Here is a 19,846-nt window from a genome sequence, read left to right as displayed (position 1 = left end):
GCTCTTGCTGACGTCAGTGAATGACTGGCTGCCAGTCCATGATGTCACCAGTTCAGCAGGCACAAATGGAAACGCTAGGTCAATTTTTCAATTTAAAAGAAAACATCCTAGTATCCAGGTTTTCTTTCTTTTTTTAAAAGACAGGATCTAGCTTTGTTGCCCAGGCTGGAGTGCAGTGGCATGATCATAGATCACTGCAGGCTCAACCTCCTGGGTTCAAGTGATTCTCCCTGATCTGTCTCCAGAGTAGATGGGACTACAGGTATGTGCCTTCACACCTAGCTAATTTATTATCTTTAATATTAACAGAAACAGAGTCTCACTATGTTGCCCAGGATGGTCTTAAAGCTTCAAGCAATCCTGTGGCCTCAGCCTCCCAAAGTAGTGGGACTGCAGGCATGAACCACCATGATTGGCCCAGGTCTTGTCCTGTCTTCTTTCTCCTCTCTTATCTTCTCCTCTCCTCTCTTTCTTTGTTACATCCATCCATCTATCCCATCATCCATCCATCCATCCAACCATTAATATCCCCTGTAAACCTGTAATCTAAGCCCACTGCCAGTTGTCTTTCCAGTTGTAGCTTTTTCGAGCTAGTTTCTTTCTCTCTTGCATTTAGCTCACTCTTCAGTGAGAGATTTTCTGCAACTGCAACCTTCAGTGCAGAACTTGCCTTTTGCAGCTATCTTCAGTTCTGAAGAGAATCTCAGAATTCCTTCAAGACTTAGTGATAGTCAACATATAGTTCCATATCAAGCAATTTAAGAACATCTCAAAAAGCTGGTATGGAACAAAAATGTGACTGTTATTTAATAGTTTTTAAAAGGAAATGTGGAGAGAGACATTATTCTAATGGCACCTAATGCAAAGGTAACTTACAACCCTGTTATACAAAAGAGGAGTTCCATGCTGTATGTTATACTCCACTAGTCCCTTGAGGATGGAACTTTATCTAACTGCTCTATTTCTAGTTTTCGGGAAAGTGCCACAGAAAGGACTCAATAAATTGTTTGTGAATGAATGAATGCCTGTGCTCTGACTCTTAAACCAGAGCATCTGGTTTACCTCCCACCCTTCTTACAATGTTCATCTTCCACAAGGAAAAGGAAATATCAAAAATAAGCTAATGTTATTTTTTCTGTTCTCTTCCTAAGCAATTCAGTCCTAAAGCCATTAGGTGGGGCAGAGCAAAGTAGAAGTCTAGAGTGGGGAGTTGGGGGGCTGTGGTGGCTCATGGGATGTCAGAGTACAAGTGCGGCATGGAAGACATGTTGACAAAAAAAGTATACCGCAAAAGGTCACATAATTGTATAATGGCAATATACCCCACAGATGGCCGTTTAGACAGAATTTGCTGAATCAGCATTATCCATGTGACCAGTATAATATTTTACTTTTAGCAGGCATGTTCAATGAATATTCATGATTTTTACTATCTGGAGCAACCTCCAAAAATCCATTATGTGTAATGACTAGGAAGTTTGCTGAGGCACAAATTGAAATCATGGCATTGTGAGACTGGTATACAGAGTGAATCATTCCACTGATTTGTGGCCTTGGCCACCATCTGGCATAAAATCATAACCTTTTGATCAGTCACCTTTAGCAAATATTCAGAATGAGGAACTGGGGGAACATGCTATTAGGCAACTGGCCATTTTCTGACCTCAGTCCCCTCAAGCTTGCTGGAGAAATGCTCTTCACCAGTCTTTTTCCCTGACAGCTACTTAGAGATAAAGATACTATATGCGCCATTCATCATTCCTGAGGAGAAGATGCCAATGTTCTAGAGAGTTTTTGTCCCTGCTCTTTGGATCCTCATTTGGGCTTCTTTTACATGACAAACAGAAGAAGAATTAGGGGTCACATAAGCAAATGATTCTGGCAAGCTTTACAGAGATGAAATAAACAGTGATTATGCTTTAAAAAAATTTAATGATCTTTATTTTACCAAATAAGGGCATCAGAAGCTTCTGAAGGAAACCTTATACCAGCTTTTTTCTATTTACTCTAGTATAAATCCAGTTTTAAGAATGTGAAATACATAAAATCATCAATACATATTTTCTAAGAGTCTATAATATGCTAGGAGTTGTAGAGAATCAACATGTAATGTGGTTCTACCCCTCAAGGAACTTAGAACAAAGACTTCTGATGATGCCACCTGCTTAGGCTAAGCCATCTAAAAGCAGTGGTGGTCCTAAAACACATTATATGCTCTTCAAACCGGCAAGTCTCTATGGCATGGACTTAGAGAACAGATAGTCTGTAAATGGATTCTTTCTAGAGAACTCATTTCACAACAATGGAAAGCAGACTCTCTAAGCTTTGGAAAAATGAAAAAAGGTTTATTCTCCTTAAAATTTCAGCAGATCTTAATGATGAAGCAGCTGAATTATGGCAAACCACCATGTGTTTTGAAGCCAAATCTGGCCTGGGATAGCTCTGCCAGATGAAGGGTCTCAGGAAAGTATCCTGGGAGAACAAGAAGAGGAAAAGCCAAAAACTGATAGTGAAACAGAAACTATAAGAGAATAAAAGTTGGTAAATACAAAAGTATAGAAACTCTGGTCTCTTCTTCCTTACTGTTTCTCAGTATTCTTGGTCTCACTGAGGATGCTAAAGGTACCACCATGATTGACATATAGGGAAAAAACAAAAATACTTCAATTACTGCTTAGAAGGGAGAACTAATTCTACCCAAAGAGGGAAGCACCATCTGAAACATGTCAAACTCTTGGCCTGCAACCAAATTCTGCCATGGAGTGGAGTTTCCCCTTCCACCTGGGTAATAAGAAGCTGCAGATGGAAACAGACTGCTGGACTACTGACTATTGTGTGCACCATATGTCTCTTTTGTAAGAAATCATCTTTAAAAAGTAAAGTTTCAAAGATTATCCAACATGTATGGAAATGGTATTAAAAGATATGTAGTGGCTTTAAAGCATGTCCATACTTCTTTGACACTCCTCCCATCAACAGGGGAAGTCTAATTATTTTCCCCTTGAGCATGAACTATTCAATTGGCTTGATGCCAACTAACAGAATGAGAAGGAAGTAGTACTGTGTGATTTCCAAGGCTAGGTCATAAAAAACTATCCAGGTCTTTAGATGCTGACTCTTGGAAGTCAGCCACTATACTATAAGGACGCCCAGGCCACATAGAGAAGACATAGATAGGTGTTATGGCTGACAGCCCCAGCTGAGATCTAGCCAAGAGCCAGCATCCAGACAGATCAGTGAGAATGCCGCTCAGATGCCCCCAGCCCCAGCCATTATTTGATGGCTAATGCATTAGAGACCCTGAGTAAGAACTGGCTAGTTGAGCCCATCAACTCCTAGAACCATGAGAAAAACAATAATCAACTGTTGTCATTTTTATGCCACTAAGTATGGATGACTGTTATACAGCAATAACTGGAACAAATGCTTCTGGCTAATTTGCCCTTTACAGTATAGTGATCACTCCAATGGTCTTATCTTCCAGAGAGAAATAGCTCTGCTTATGCTGAAGCTAAGTACTGGCTCCCTTCAACCAGATTACTCTCTCCAACATAGGACAATAATGAATAATGAATATATAAGTGCCATGGACTCTTTAGGCCTCATAGCTGCTGGGTTCACCTCTTAGAAGCTAAAAGGAAAGCCATGGTCTTAATAAAGTCCCCAGAGCAGCTGAAGTTCAGTGGCCACTGAGAATCCTATGCTAGGCACTGAAAGAACATAATAGGCAGTATATGTTATTAGCACAGTCCCCAACTTGCTGCTGTACAGCCCCTTTGACTAGAAAAGGCCCCTCTCCTACCACACCAGCTTAAGTTTTCAACATCTAACTCCTTATTTTTATTTACTCTTCATCTGTAATTGCCTGGCCAACATGGTGAAACCCTGTCTCTACAAAAAATATAAAAATCAGTTAGGTATAGTAGTGCATGCCTGTAGTCCCACCTACCTAGGAGGCTGTGATGGGAGGATGGCTCGAGCCTGGGAGGTAGAGGTTGCAGTGAACAGAGATTGCATCACTGCACTCCAGCCTGGTCAACAGAGTGAGACTCTGTTTCAAAAAGAAAAATATAGAGAAAAATAAAATCTCACAATCCCCAAACTAAAGGTGAAAGCAAAGCAAGCAAGACAAAAAGGGACCTAAAATGAAGGAGGAAACAGTGGGTGGAAAGTGGCTGTGCAAACCACTGGCAGAGCCTCCCAACTTGTTTCCAAAGCTACAAACAGGCCCTGCTGCTCATGAAGCCAGCTCTAACATCCCACCTGAGGCATTTCCCACCAGACTCCCACAACCAAACACTCTCAGCACACTTAGAAAGGCACCCACCATTGAGCTGGTGATTTACTGCAACACTCTCCCTTCACTCCTCTCTGGGGACTCTCAGAGTAGGCATTATTACATCTGCCCACTTGTCAGCTATTTTATTTATGCAGCAATTATATCATGCTTCAAAGAAAAAAAAATTCTCTTTTAATTTAGAAAGTATGTAATATGAGATGACCACAGAGTAACAAATGTGTCTGGTCTAAAAAGTAATATTGTTAAATAGTTTAGAATCCATATCCTGAGAGTTTGATAAACCTTTATAAAATTAGCCAGACAGACATGGCAAAATCAGGGAATGGAAGTTGCAGCTCTGGTACTAGTTGTGTGAGCAGCAACTAGAACATGGTGATTAACATCTTATGCCTGGATCTTGTCTCAAACTAATGGAGCCTGGGGTTTGTAGGCCTCTAATAAGGCAAAGAAGAAGCCAATTAGGAAAAGAAGTGAACGAACATCTGGGCTGTCATTCTCTCAAATGGTCTAATACCAGTTAGGCTTATTTAGTAAGTACTTCTCCATTAGTCCAACAATAAGGATATTGCCTATCTTGCAACAGCTTCAACAGAAAACAGGCTTCTTCACACATTCATAGACATGTGGAATTCCTAAATTTGCCCCAATCACAAAATTGTCCCAATAATCTTCAGGTTGCAACTCCCTCAAGTGGAAACTCCAATTACATATAACTCACAGTATGATTCCTTTTTCTTTTTCTCTGAGACAGAGTCTCACTCTGTTGCCCAGACTGGAGTACAGTGGCACGATCACAGCTCACTGCAACCACTACCTCCCAGTTGAAGTGATTCTCCTGCCTCAGCCTCCTGAGTAGCTGGGATTATAGGCATGCATCACCATGCCTAGCTAATTTTTTGTATTTTTTTGGTAGAGACAGGGTTTTACCATGTTGGTCAGGACGGTCTTGAATTCCTGACCTCATGACCCACCTGCTTTGGCCTCCCAAAGTGCTGGGATTACAGGCATGAGCCACCGTGCCCAGCCATGATTCCTTTTTAAAAACAAAAAAACAAAAAACATGCTGGTGCTGCCTTCAAACTATCCTGATTGCTTCTCTTTCAGACATCTGAGGCCCAATCTAGGCTACAATAACAAAGAATGTCAGCAAGTTAAGTAAACTATGGGCAAATCCACATAGTAAATGGACTGTGAAGCAAAGAAACTATATCTATATACTTCTTTCTCCCATCCTGCTTTTTGGAACAATTCTTTTTATGCTGGTTACATTAAAGCAAGATGACCATATATTTCAATGTATCCAGGACAGCACTGCTTTTACATTCAAGACTTCTGATGTAGATGATACATTATAGATTACCTTACATAAAAGCAAATTCAAACCAGCCAAAGAGGTAAATAGAATTTTTTGATGCTGACTTTGGGACCTTCATCTAATAGGCATTTTAGATCTTTGCATTTTTATTCATAATTGCTTCCTGAATTAAATAAGTGATTCTTCCCTCCTCACTACCAGTACTTATTTAATCCTACTTTTCTTCACCTCAAGCACCCCCTCCTTCAGGAAGTCTTCCAAGTGTACTCTAACGTCGACAGGTCCCTCCTTTCTTTAACATTCTAGCACACAATTTAGTACCTCTATGGTCTTAACGCTATCTTCAAGTTGCCTTCATATGTGTAGGTCTTCCTACAAAAATTTTAAGTTATTCAAGGGAAAAGTCTGTGTCTAATTACTTCTTTTATGTGCTTTAAAGCATTTAACTCCATAATAAGGACATAATAGATACTCAGTAAAAACTTTCTGATCTCCAAACCTGCCTAACCAGCTGACTTAAGGACATACCAGGAAAACTCCAGGTGTCTCCCCACTGCTCACTCCTCTTGTAACACCCCGTACTTTCCTGTTAAAGCACATAACACATTTTGTAATTATATATTGATTTGTGTGGCTATTTGTTTAAGGTCAGCCTCATCATTGTATTGTAAGGTCCAAGACAACAGGGACCTGGTACGTACTGTTGTTTATCCTTGTCTACCTACGATCTATCACAGTGCCCGGCAGTGTTCAATAAATATTTGCTGACTAGATGGATGATGGGTGGACAGACAGACAATGGAAGAAAGAAGAAATGATCTCAGAGAAATAAACAATAAAGAAAGCAGGTTTAGATTTTAGGAACTTACATTTGAGAAATTAACCTACTTACATTTCTAAACAGATCAAGTGCCTGTGTGCCATAGGCTTATTAAAACCTTTTCCTTTTCTCAGAAAGAGCTAAAGAATAGTTAGGTCTGCAGCAGCCATCTTATCTAGGGTCTAAGACATAAGTGACCATTATATGCGAATGGACCATTATTTCTCCTTAATATATAAATTGCTAAAGTACAAAAACCATTGTTTCAAGATGACAGAGGAACTTTAATTGCTCCAGTAAATAGGTCTGAAGGCATTTCAAGATTATGCTCATAAAAGCATTTCATGCACCACCTCAGAGTGACAGCTCAGAGGCACACAGGGTCTGACAGTAAGGTCTACCTTAATTGGCCCCAAGTCAGCAACATGAGATGTCATGGTGCTGACAGATATAAACTGCTGTGGCAAAACTGACTGTAGGATCCTGCAGTTTTTGCAGTTAGATCAATACATACTAGAAAATGCTGAGGAAGATAAATGTAAAGAAAATCAGCATAATTCTGGAACCCTAGACAGCCTGCTAATTAATTAAAAAGCCTAACATTTCTATATAATGCTTTAGAATGTAAACAGACTTTCATATATTCAATCGCATTTCATTCTTATAACATGACAATCCCAGAAAGTACATAAAATAGTTATCTATTTTACTGATATGTTAATTTTGGAATCAGAAAGGTACGAACAGAAAGTGGCCAAGATTAAATTCACAAGTCTTCAAACCCCATGCCGTCTTCAACATACTTGGCACATGGACTGTACCTCTTTGGCTCTTATCCCAAATGGTTCTTTCTTTCTCAACAGGTGGTTGTGAAAATCATGCCCTGAGCACAATTTATGGGAAATGAAAATCCTCTGAAGGCATTCCCCAGTTACCAGGAAGGTTGTTTGAGATCTGCTGTCCCCTCAGAGCTGGGGCTCTGGTCTCATGTTGTCACAGTTTTCTCAACTCAAAAATAAAGACACAATAGAGCCCCACCCTAAATACTATAACAAATAACAAGCCAGGTACCAAGGTACACGTGTGATGCTAAAAACTTCCATCACTGCTGCATCTATCTTTCCAGCTGTCTCCTATTACTACCCCAATTCTGGCAATGTTTTGAACACCTACCAAGATCCTGCCTTCTTTCATTGTCTCTCACTCTCCGAATACTTTCCCCCAACTTCCCTCCTTAGCAACGTAAGGTCACACTCATTAGATCACTTCCCTGCAGAAACCTGCAGCTCCTTTGTCCCGTCAGGCTGTGTTGAACTTTCTTAACTAAAACCCAACCCCCTACACAAAGATGTGCAAAGAAGGTTCATAGCAGCATTATTCCTAATAGCCAAAAAGTGTAAACAATCGAAATGTCCATCAGTTAGTGAAGGATTAAACAATGGAACAGTATTCAGCAATAAAAACAGACAACTACAGATAAATGCTAAAATATGACTGAAGCTCAAAAACAGGCTGAGTGAAAGAAGCCAGACACAAAACTCCACATATGATTCCATTTATATGAAATGTCCAGAAAAGGTAATCTATAGCAGCAAAGAATAGATTAGCAGAATCCCCGTAGATGGTAGTGGAAATGAGGGATCTTACTAGGGTGATAAAAATGTTTTAAAATTGAACTGTGGTTATGGCTACACAACTTGATAAATTTAGTAATAATCATTTAATTGCACACTTAAAATGGATGAATTGGATGGTATGTAAATCATATTGCAATAAAGTTTTTTTTTTTAAACCTTGGTTAAATTTAACTGTTTTGTGCCTCACAGTATAGCTATAACTATACATAAATGAAGAAGAGAAAAAGCAACTACATGGCCCCATTTAAAGCTCCAACGGGTTCTGGATCCTATCCTCCAATCACACTATATTTCTCCAGCTCCTTTTGTCTCTTGCTCTCCTCAACTATTTCACGCCTTGTTTCTCTTCAATATCACCTCATCTCTTAAACTTCTCTCTCAGCTGATAATCTCACTTCCTACCTCACTGAGAAAAGCAAGGCCATCAGAAGAGAATCTCCAGATTCCTACCATCACACTCCCAAAAATACAATACTTCAGTATAAATTTAACAACATTCGTGGATAGGATGACTCATTATTGTCAAAATGTCAGTTCTTCCCTATTTGATCTATAGATTCATAAATTTTCGTTTTTTGTTTTTGTTTTTGTTTTGAGACGGAGTTTCACTCATGTTACCCAGGCTGGAGTGCAATGGCGCGATCTTGGCTCACCACAACCTCCGCCTCCTGGGTTCAGGCAATTCTCCTGCCTCAGCCTCCTGAGTAGCTGGGATTACAGGCACGCACCACCATGCCCAGCTAATTTTTTGTATTTTTAGTAGAGACGGGGTTTCACCATGTTGACCAGGATGGTCTCGATCTCTTGACCTTGTGATCCACCCGCCTCGGCCTCCCAACGTGCTGGGATTACAGGCTTGAGCCACCGCGCCCGGCCTAGATTCATAAATTTTCAATCAAAATCTCAGCAAGTTATTTTGTGGATGTTGACAAATTGATTCTGAAGTTTATATGGAGAGGCAAAAGACCCAGAATCCACAAAATAATACTGAAGAAGAACAAAGTTGACCAGGTACAGTGGCTCACGCTTGTAATCCCAGCACTTTGGGAGGCCGAGGCAGGTGGATCACCTGAGGTCAGGAGTTCGAGACCAGCCTGGCTGACATTGTGAAACTGCATCTCTACTAAAAAAACAAAAATTAGCCAGGCGTGGTGGCACTTGCCTGTAATCCCAGCTACTCAGGTGGCTGAGGCAGGAGAACTGCCTGAACCCGGGAGGCAGAGGTTGCAGTGGGCCAAGATTGTGCCACTGTACTCCAGCCTGGTCAACAGAGTGAGACTCCATCTCAGAAAGAAAAAAAAAAAAAAAACAAAAAAAAGAAGAACAAAGTTGGGGGATTGGCACTACCCAACTGCAAGACTTACTATAAAGCTACAATCATCAAAACAGTGTCATACTAGAGAAGGAAAAGATAAATATGTCAGTTGAACAGAATAGAGAGCCCAGAAATAGATCCACATAAATACAGTCAATTATAAACCTCTGACAAAATAACAAAGGCAACACAATGAAAAACAGACAGCCTTTTCAACAAATGACATTGCAACAACCACATATCCTCATGCAAAAAAATTAATCTAGACACAGATCTTACAAACTCCACAAAAATTAACTCAAAACAGGCCATAGACCTAAATGTAAAATCTAAAAGTATAGGCTGGGCATAGTGGCTCACGCCTGTAATCTCAGCACTTTGGGAGGCTGAGGCAGGTGAATCACTTGCAGTCAGGAGTTCCAGACCAGCTTGGCCAACATGGTGAAACCCCGTCTCTACTAAAAATACAAAAATGAGCTGGGCATGGTGGTGGATGCCTGTAATCCCAGCTACTTGGGAGGTCGAGGCAGCAGAATCACTTGAACCCAAAAGGTGGAGGTTGCAGTGAGTCGAGAGTGTGCCACCGCACTCCAGCCTGGGCGACAGACAGAGACTCTGTCTCAAAAAATCCACACACACACACACACACACACACACACCTGAAAGTATAAAACTCCTAGAACATAGGAGAAAACCTAAATGAACTTGGATTTGGCAATGACTTTTTAGATACAACACCAAAGGCAAGATTTATGAAAAATGAATTGAGAAGATGGACTTCATTAAAATAAAATATTTCTGCTCTGTGAAAGACACTTCTTTCCCTCTGTCTCATAAACAAAAAACTCAACACTAAGAAAATGAACAAGACAATTAAAAAATGGCCAAAGACTTAACAAACACCTCACTGAAGAAGATACTCAGATGGCAAGTAAGCATATAAAAAGATGCTCTGCATCATATTAGGGAAATGTAAATTAAAACAACAGTGAAATACCACAACACACCCATTAGAAAGGCCAAAATCCAGAACACTGATAATCTCAAATGGCTGCAAGGATGTAGAGCAACAGGAACTCTCATTCATTGCTGGTGGGGATGCAGGACACAGTCACTTTGGAAGACAATCTGGCAGCTTCTTGCAAAACTAAACACACTCTTTCCATACAATCCAGCAATCATACTCCTTGGTATTACCCAAAGGAGTTGAAAACATATGTCCACACAAACACCTGTATATAGATGTTTATAGCAGGTTTATTCATAATTGCTGTTGTGGGCTGAATGTTTGTGGACCCTTGAAATTCGTATGTTGAAATCTAATCACCCATGTGATGGTATTTGGAGTTCGGCCTTTGGGAGGGAACTAGCTTATAAGAATAGAGCATTCAAGAATGGGATTAGAAGACGCTAGAGAGCTAGCTTGTCTTCTTTCAGCCATGTGAGGATACAAGTCACTTGTCTGCAACTGGAAAAATGGCCTTTACCAGAACTTGACTATACTGGCACCATGATCTTGGCCTTCCAGCCTTCAGAACTGTGAGAAGTAAATGTTTATTGTTTAAGCCACCCCGTTTATGGCCATTTGTTAGAGCAGTCTGAACTAAGACCACTGTCAAAACCCGGAAGCAACCAAAGATGTCCCTCAGTAGGTGAATAAACTGTGGCACATCCAGGCAATAAAATATTATTCAGAGTTCAAAAGAAATATGCTTTCAAGCCATGAAAAGACTCAGAAGAAACTTAAATGCAGCTTGCTAAGTGAAAGAATTCAATATGAAAATGTTGTATGATTCAAGCAATATGACATTCTAGAAAAGGCAAAACTACGAAGACAGTAAAATCTTAGTGGTTGTCTGGGAATATAGCAGGGGAGAATAGGTAGAGTACAGGAGTTTTGGAGCAGTGAAACTATTTCATATGCAACAGTAATAGTAGACACCAGACATTATGCCATAGCACTGTATAACACCAAGAGTGAACCCTAATGTAAACTGTGGGCTTTGGATGATAACAATGTGTCAATGTAGGTTCATCCATTGCTTTTTTGTCATTGTTGCTGTTTTGAGACAAGGTCTCGCCTTGTTGCCCAGGTTGGAGTTGGAGTGCAGTGGTGCAGTCTTAGCTCACGGTGACCTCCACCTCCCGGGTTCAAGCAATTCTCATGTCTCAGCCTCCTGAGTAGCTGGGACTATAGGTGCGCACCACCACATCCAGCTAATTTTTTTTTTTTTTGTATTTTTAATAGAGACAGGGTTTCGCCACATTGGCCAGGCTGGTCTTGAACTCCTGGCCTCAAGTGATCCGCCTGCCTTGGCCTCCCAATGTGCTGGGATTACAGATGTGAGCCACTGCTCCTTGTCACTCAAAAAAATTTATTTAAAAAGATAAAAAAATTCTAGTTATCACTTTCCCTGACACCCACCACCAGCTACAGCCCTATTTCCCTGTTTCCCTGTATTGCAAAACTCTTCAAAAGACTTGTCCATATTTGCTACCCCAATTCTTCTACTATTCTCACTTTGACCTTTCTAATCAATCTCACTAGTCCCTATGCCTATGCAGATTGCTTTTACCAGTTGCCAAATTTAATGGACAGTTGTTATTCTGCATCTTACTTGATTTATCAACAGCTTCTGACACAGGTGACCACTCCTTCCTCCTGAAAACATTTTCTTCCTTTAGCTTCCAGGGTACTCTCCTCTCCTGGGTTTCCTACTACTTTACTGATGATCGCCCCCAGTCACCTTTGCTGGTTCCTCATCTTCTCCCTAATCTCTAAACACTGGAGTTCCCCTGGCCTCACTTCATCCCTATTTCATTCTCTCCTTTGCTGATCTCATCCAGTCTCCTGTTTTTAAAAAATATCATCTAAATGCCAAGAGTTCTAAATGAGTCTGATTCTCTAGCTCAAACTTCCCCCTTGAACTTCGACTGTGTATCTAGCTGCCTGCCTGTTCAATAATTCTATTTGCCTGGCAACTGACCAGGTAAATTTGACTGATATCAAACTTTACCAAAGCTTATCTCTCATTGTACCCCTAAAACCTGTTCTACTTGCAGTCTCTCCAATCTCAGTTAGTAGCAATTTCATTTTTCCAGTTGCTTGAATCAAAATCTCTAGGATCATCTTTAAATCCTTTCTTTCACACCTTAAATTCAGTGCATTTCTCTATGTCCTCAGCATAACCACCTCTCACTCTCTCCACTGCCCTCTCCCTGATCTGAAGAACCCTCATCTCTTGCCTGGCCTATTACAATAGTGGCCTAACTGGTCTCCCTGCTTCTATTCTTACTTGCTACTGTTTATTCTCAGCACAGAACTGAAAATGATCCTTTTAAAATAAAAGTTATATCAAGTCTCTGCTCAAAACCCTACAGTGGCTCCCCATTTAATTGAGAGCAAAGGCCTTTCAACAGCCTACAAAGCTCTTTGTAACCTGCATTCTCACCCCTACTGCACTCTGACCACACCACCTGCTATTCTTCACTCATGTTCAGCTCCAGCCTCACCAGTCTCCTGTTTCTTTTCCTTATGCCACAGCCTTTCACTAGCTGCTTCCTCAGATGTCCACATGGCTAATGCCCTTACATCTTTCAAGTCTTTATTTGAACATCATCTTTTCATTGAGGCCGACTCTGACCACCTTAGCTAAAAGTGTAACCCCTAACTCTAGTGGAACTCTCCATGCTCCTCTTAACCCAATACATTTTTTCCTTGCATTTATCATCCTATAATATACTATATAACTTATTTCCTTGTATATTATATGTCTTCCCTACCCACCTCCAAACAATAAGCTCCACTGGGAGAAAGATCTTTGTTTTATTCGCTACATGTCCAAATCACCTAGAACACTGCAGGCTCTCAAAAAATATTTGTTAAGGGCCTGGCATAGTGGCTCATGCCTGTAATCCTAGCACTAAGGGGCCAAGGTCACACCACTGTGCTCCCATCTGGGAGACAGAGCAAGACTCCGTCTAAAAAGAAAAAAAAATTTTGTTAAGGCTGGATGCTATGGTTCATCCCAGCACTTTGGGAGGCTAAGGTGAGCCGATTGCTTGAACTTAAGACTTTGAAACCAGCTTGGGCAATATGGCAAAATCCTGTCCCTACAAAAATTACCTGGGTGTGGTGGCAGGTGCCTTGGGAAGCTGAGGTGGGAAGATTGCTTGAGCCCAGGAGGTGGAGGTTGCAGTGAGCTGAGACTGTGCCCCAGCCTGGCGACAGAGTGAGACTGTCTCAAAAAATTTTGTTGTTATTGTTGTTAAAAAGTAGTACTATTTCCCGTTATGTGGAAATGGCACTCCTAGAAATTATGTATCAAATACTTGATGGAATGGCTTTAGGCTACAAAAAGACTCATAGGATGAGAATGTGGCTCAAGAGTCTATATCTGAGAATCACTCTAGAACTCAGATGCCTCTTGACCGCCCTCCTCTCCCCAACCATCCCATCCTTGCCAGTTATAATTACCTATAAAGTCACTGAAGAGGCTCAGTCTAAAAGCACAATGACCTGCCTAGGCTCCTGCAGCTCACCAAACTCAGTTTTGGCCTCACTTCTAAGACCAAGCTAGTGACCTAGTATCCAGGTCATCATCTCAGCCTTCCTGCTAGTCCAGCTTTAACTGTCTTTTGCTTCCTTCCAGACCTCCTGCCTCCTGGATTCTGCTCACCAGGCCTCCCTAGATCTCCTATCTGTTAACCTGGACCTCTGCTCTCAGATACCTTGACCCCTTCAACTCTCCTTTCCCACTACTCCCTTACCTGAATGTCCTGATCCCCTCTTAATGTTAATTCTGAGACCTTTCTGAAGAGCGAGCCAAGCCCTGGTCCTTTTGGTCTCTCTATTTAAGACTGAATAAGGACTATCTCAGACCTGGCTGAGCCTTGAGCCTGAAAATAATTAACATGAACTTTTAGTTCTTCAAAGGGCATAGTCAATCTTCCTAACAGTGTCAAAATGCTCTTAGCTAAGATAGTTGAAGTTGGTTGTCAAAAATAATCCATGTCAAACACTTGTGTTTTATGCAGCAGACCTATCTGCTTTATTTGGATCCTTTCACTTGGGTGATACCAGAATATACTTTGCATTCTGGTGCCTCAAAAAAGAAATCAGATTTCTCAGGAAACTGGGCCCAAATAAAAAGAAAACAATGGGTCGGGTGTGGTGACTCACACCTGTAATCCCAGCACTTTGGAAGGCTAAGGCGGGTGGATCACATGAGATCAGGAATTGGAGACCAGCCTGACCAACATGGTGAAACCCTGTCTCTCTAAAAATACAAAAATTAGCAGGGCATTGTGGTGTGTGCCTGTAATCCCAGCTACTTGGGAGGCTAAGGCAGGAGAATCACTTGAACCCGGGAGGCGGAGGTTGTGGTGAGCTGAGATTACGCCACTGCACTCCGGTCTGGGCAACAGAGTGAGACTCCATCACACTCACACTCACACACACAGACACACACACAAATGATGGCTACTGGAGTCAGCCCAGGACTGGAAGTTATATAATCCTTGGATCCAATTTTTACCCTTACTAATCCTGGTATATCCCATAGGATTAAAGCCACATACCTAGAAGCATCAAGGAATGGTCTATAGGCCAAGCTGATCCATTCTTCTTTATTGGATGAATATTTTGGCTCCCGGGGTGTTTCTCTCATGGTGTCCAAATCCACTAAATAATGGCATTTGCTGATATCAATCTGAAACGGAGAAAGGCCAACTCTTCATTAGTAATTTCAATTCTCTATATCTTCAGGATAGAGAACAGCAATTGCAATCCTAAAAATTCACAGAGCTTTGGAGGAACAAACATCCAAGTCCTCAGACAATGTTGCCTGTGCTCTCTCCACTCAGGTAAGAGTATTCAGGCTCTTGGGAGAGAGAGATGCACTCATTCAGCCAAATATATATGTAAGCTTTGGCTGGTCTGATTCTAGGTTGGGTTCTTAAGTTCTTCCAGTCCCATAGACGCTTCCAAAGTCACCATGAGCCCACAATCTTCCTCTGGAAAACCTATCTTCTTCTGCTCACTACTGCACCCTTTCAGTCCATCACCTCTTTATTCCACAGATTCAAAGGGCATGACTAAACACAGATGCTAATATGTGAGAAGGCCTGCCTCTCCTGACAGCCAGGGAAGGTTACACTACACCTCACAGGGGGTACAGAAATATCATGCATATCATCTCCTTCAAATATTCTTTTTTTTTTTTTTTTTTTTTTTGAGATGGAGTTTCGCTCTTGTTGCCCAAGCTGGAGTGCAATGGCTAGATCTTGGCTCACTGTAACCTCTGCCTCCTGGGTTTGAGCAATTCTCCTGCCTCAGACTCCCAAGTAGCTGGGATTACAGGCATGCGCCACCATGCCCAGCTAATTTTTTGTATTTTTAGTAGAAATGGGGTTTCACTAAACCCCATTTGAGACCCAGTTAACCAGGCTGGTCTCAAACTCCTGACCTCAGGTGATCTGCCCGCCTTGGCCTGCCAAAGTGTTGGGATTACAGGCATGAGCCACTGCGCTGGCCTCCTTCAAATATTCAACAGAATTGACAGAGACATTGGAACGGCCCCTGAATCAAAAGTTTAGTGAAACTGAGATATCAAAACTCTGCTTTTGTTAATACTATATATTATATTAATACTATATATTAAATTAATAGTGTGTATTAACAAAAGCAGAGTCAGCCAGTTGCTGATAACATGGATACATCAGAATATTATAGATGCTCAAAGGAGAATATGAAAATATTTCATTTAAGGCCAGGTGTGGTGGCTCACGCCTGTAATCCCAGCATTTTGGGAGGCTAAGACAGGCAGATCACAAGGTCAGGAGATCAAGACCATCCTGGCTAACACAGTGAAACCCTCTCACTACTAAAAATATGAAAAATTAGCCGGGTATGGTGGCATGTACCTGTAGTTCCAGCTACTCGGGAGGTTGAGGCAGGAGAATTGCTTGAACCCGGGAGGTAGAGGTTGCAGTTGCAGTAAGCCGAGATGGTGCCACTGCACTCCAGCCTGGGCGAAAGAGCAAGACTACCCTCTCCAAAAAAAGAAAAGAAATAAAACTTCATTTAAAACAATGCTGGGCCAGGCACAGTGACTCTTGCCTATAGTCCCAGCACTTTGGGAGGCTGAGGTGTACAGATCTCTTGAACCCATGAGTTCAAGACTAGCGTGGGCAACATGGCCAAAGCCCATCTCTATAAAAAATACAAAACTTAGCTAGGTGTGGTGGCATACACCTGTAGTCCCAGCTACTCAGGAGACTGAGGTGGAAGGATCACTTGAGCCGTGGAGGTCAAGGCTGAGGTGGGCCAAGATCATCCCACTGCATTTCAGCCTGGGCAAAAGAGTGTGACCTGCTTCAAAAATATATTTCTAAAACAATTAAAAAAATAAGGAGTCCTCTTAGATTGTTAGGCATCAGCTAAGATAAAGACTATTTGAAACATGTATAGATATACTTGACACTGAAGGACTGAAAGCTTTTCCTCTGGGATCCAGAATAAGTCAAGGCTGCTTGCTATCACTACTTGGTTCAACATTTTACTAGAGGATCTGGTCAGTAGAGTAAGACTAGAAAAAGAAACACAGGGCAGAAGAAAGGGAAAGCTCATTCATCACAATGATATAATTGGTCCAAAAGACTCTACAAATAAAACTTGGAATTATTAGGAGTGTTTAGCAAATTTTAAACTTATAGGATGTCAATCAATGTCATATATTCCATAGCAATAAACAAAATGAAATTTTATAAAAATATACTTTATAAGCATTTGAAAATGTTTACCTTGAAATAAATCTAATAAAAGATGAAAGTGCTCTATAAAAAAGTATAAAATCTTATTGGCCAGGCACGGTGGCTCACGCCTGTCATCCCAGCACTTTGGGAGGCCAAGGTGGGCGGATCAACTAAGGTCACGCATTCGAGACCAGCCTGGTCAACATGGGGAAACCCCATCCCTACTAAAAATACAGAAATTAGCTGGTTGTGGTGGCACACATCTGTAATCCCTTGGGAGGCTGAGGCAGGAGAATCGTTTGAACCTGGGAGGAAGAGGTTGCAGTGAGCTGAGATCACGCCACTGCACTCCAGCTTGGGCGACAGAGTGAGACTCTGTCTCCAGAAAAAAAAAAAAGGATAAAATTTTATTGACAAACATCCATCAACTTATAGATTTATGTATACATATGATTAAAATGTGGTATGTCCATACACATTTTAATACTTAGCCATAACAAGGAATGAAGTTCTGATACATGCTATGCCATAGGTAAACCTTAAAAATATTGCTGTGACTGAAAGAGTCCAGACACCAAAGGCCACATATACATGATTCCATTTATATGAAATGTTCATAATAGGCAAATCCTCCAAGACAGAAAGCAGAGGTTACTATGAACTGGGGAGTGACTGCTTAATGTATATTTAATGGGTATGGGGTTTTTTGGGGGAGGGGCATAATAAAAATCTTCTAAACCTAGATACTGGTAAGAGTTGCACATTATAAATGTATTAAAAGTCATTGAATTGTATACTCTGAAATGATTAAAATTATAAATTTTATGTTGTGCATATTTTACAATACAAAAATTGAAATGGTGAATTTTATTTCAAATAATTTTTTTGATACACAATAAAGTAGACCTTATTAATGAAGTAATATACGTTATTCCTGGATGAAAACCTTACTATTATAAAGATGTCAATTCTAAACGAATTGATTGATAAATTAAATACAATCTCAATCAAAATTCCAACAGTTCCAACAGAGTGTTTTTGAAATTCAACAAGCCAATTCTAAAATGTGTATGGAAAGGCAGAAGAACAAGAATAGCCAAGGCACTCTTAAGAAAGAAGAACAGGCTGGGTATGGTGGCTCACATTTGTAATCCCGTACCTTGGGAAGCCAAAGTCGGAAGACAACTTGAGGTCAGGAACTTGAGATCAGCCTAGGCAAACAGTGAGACCCTGTTTCTACAAAAATTTAAAAATTAGCAGGTTGTGGTGGTGTGTACCCATAGTCCTAGCTACTAAGGAGACTGAGGCAGGAAAACTGCTTGAGCCCAGGAGGTTGAGGTAGCAGTAAGCTATGATCATGCCATTGCATTCCAGCCTGGGTGACAGAGCAAGATCTCATCTCTAAAAAGAAAAACAGCAACAACAACAAAGTGGGGGCTTACTTACTATAAAGCTATAGAAATTAATACAGTAGTCCATGTGCAGCGGCTCACGCCTGTAATCCCAACACTTCTGGGAGGCCAAGGCAGGTGGATCACCTAAGGTCAGGAGTTCAAGACCAGCCTGGCCAACATGGCGAAACACCATCTCTACTAAAAATACAAAATTAGCCGGGCATTGTGGTGGGCACCTGTAGTTGCAGCTACTCAAGAGGCTGATACAGGAGAATTCCTTGAACCTGGGAGGCGGAGGCTGCAGTGAGCCAAGATATCACCACTGCACTCCAGGCTGGCAACAGAGCAAGACTTTTGTTTCAAAAAAAAAAAAAAAAAAAAAAGAATACGGTGAGGTATCAGTGCAGGAACACATCAACAGACCAATGAAATAGAACAAAGAGCCTAGATCAGATGCAAGTACATGCAAACCCTTATTTATGACAGAAGTAACACCATAAAGAAGCAGACGGTCCTTTCACCTACTGGTGCTGGGACAACTGGATATCCATTAGGGGAAAAATGAAATTGAACCTCAACCTCACACCATATAAAAATCAACGTTAGATGGATTATAGGCCTAAAAGTGAAAAGATAAGCCTCTTAGAAGATAATATAAAAGAATATCTTCAAGATCTTGGGTAAAAGAGTTTGTAGATAAAGCATTAATTATGAAAAGAATGACAGATAATTTGACAATATTAAAATTGAGAATACCTTTTCATCAAAAGACACATTAAAAGGCCAGGTGCAGTGGCTCACGCCTGTAATCCCAGCACTTTCAGAGGCTGAGGTGGGAGGATCACTTGAGGCCAAGAGTTTGAGACGAGCCTGAGCAAAATAATGAGATCCCATCTCTACAAAAAGTAAAAAAATTAGCTAGGCATGGTGGTGCGCACCTGTGGCTCCAGCTACTTTGGAGGCTGGGGTGGGAGAATTGCTTGAGTCCAGGAGGTAGAGGTAGCAGTGGTCAAAAGACATTAAGAATAAAAAAAAACAAAAACACAAAATGAGAGAAGACATATGTAATACATTTAACCATTGAGGATTCATATCCAGAATATATAGAACTCCTGTTAATCAACAAGACAAAGACAAACCACCCAAAAGAAAAACAGGCAATGGCCAGGCACGGTGGCTTATGCCTGTAATCCCAGCACTTTAGGAGGCCAAGACGGGTGGATCACGAGGTCAGAAGTTCAAGACCAGCCTGGCCAATATAGTGAAACCCCATCTCTACTAAAAATACAAAAATTAACCAGGCATGGTGG

At 41.1% G+C, this 19,846-nt stretch overlaps 1 protein-coding gene across 13 annotated transcripts in view; it reads right to left on the bottom strand.

Annotated features, from left to right (window-relative positions):
* ALG9 (ALG9 alpha-1,2-mannosyltransferase) overlaps positions 1–19,846 on the bottom strand; it is a 91,353-nt gene that overhangs the window by 10,208 nt on the left and 61,299 nt on the right. For 10 of the 13 annotated variants that reach the window (XR_004270932.1, XM_032285596.1, XM_032285591.1 and 7 more), the window contains one exon: positions 14,968–15,098. The exons of 2 other annotated variants lie outside the window; for them this stretch is intronic. Coding sequence is in view for 9 of the 11 variants with exons in the window: in XM_032285596.1 (XP_032141487.1) it covers positions 14,968–15,098 (131 nt within the window). In the remaining 2 variants the exon portion in view is untranslated. Of the gene's footprint in view, positions 1–14,967; positions 15,099–19,846 lie in introns of those variants that run through there. One more of the 13 variants, XR_004270933.1, reaches the window with a different exon arrangement.

The sequence above is a fragment of the Sapajus apella genome, unplaced genomic scaffold (genome assembly GCF_009761245.1).
Source record: "Sapajus apella isolate SASKATOON/1434 unplaced genomic scaffold, GSC_monkey_1.0 scaffold16, whole genome shotgun sequence".
NCBI classification, from domain to species: Eukaryota; Metazoa; Chordata; class Mammalia; order Primates; family Cebidae; genus Sapajus; species Sapajus apella.
This window is presented reverse-complemented; position numbering and strand designations above follow the sequence as displayed.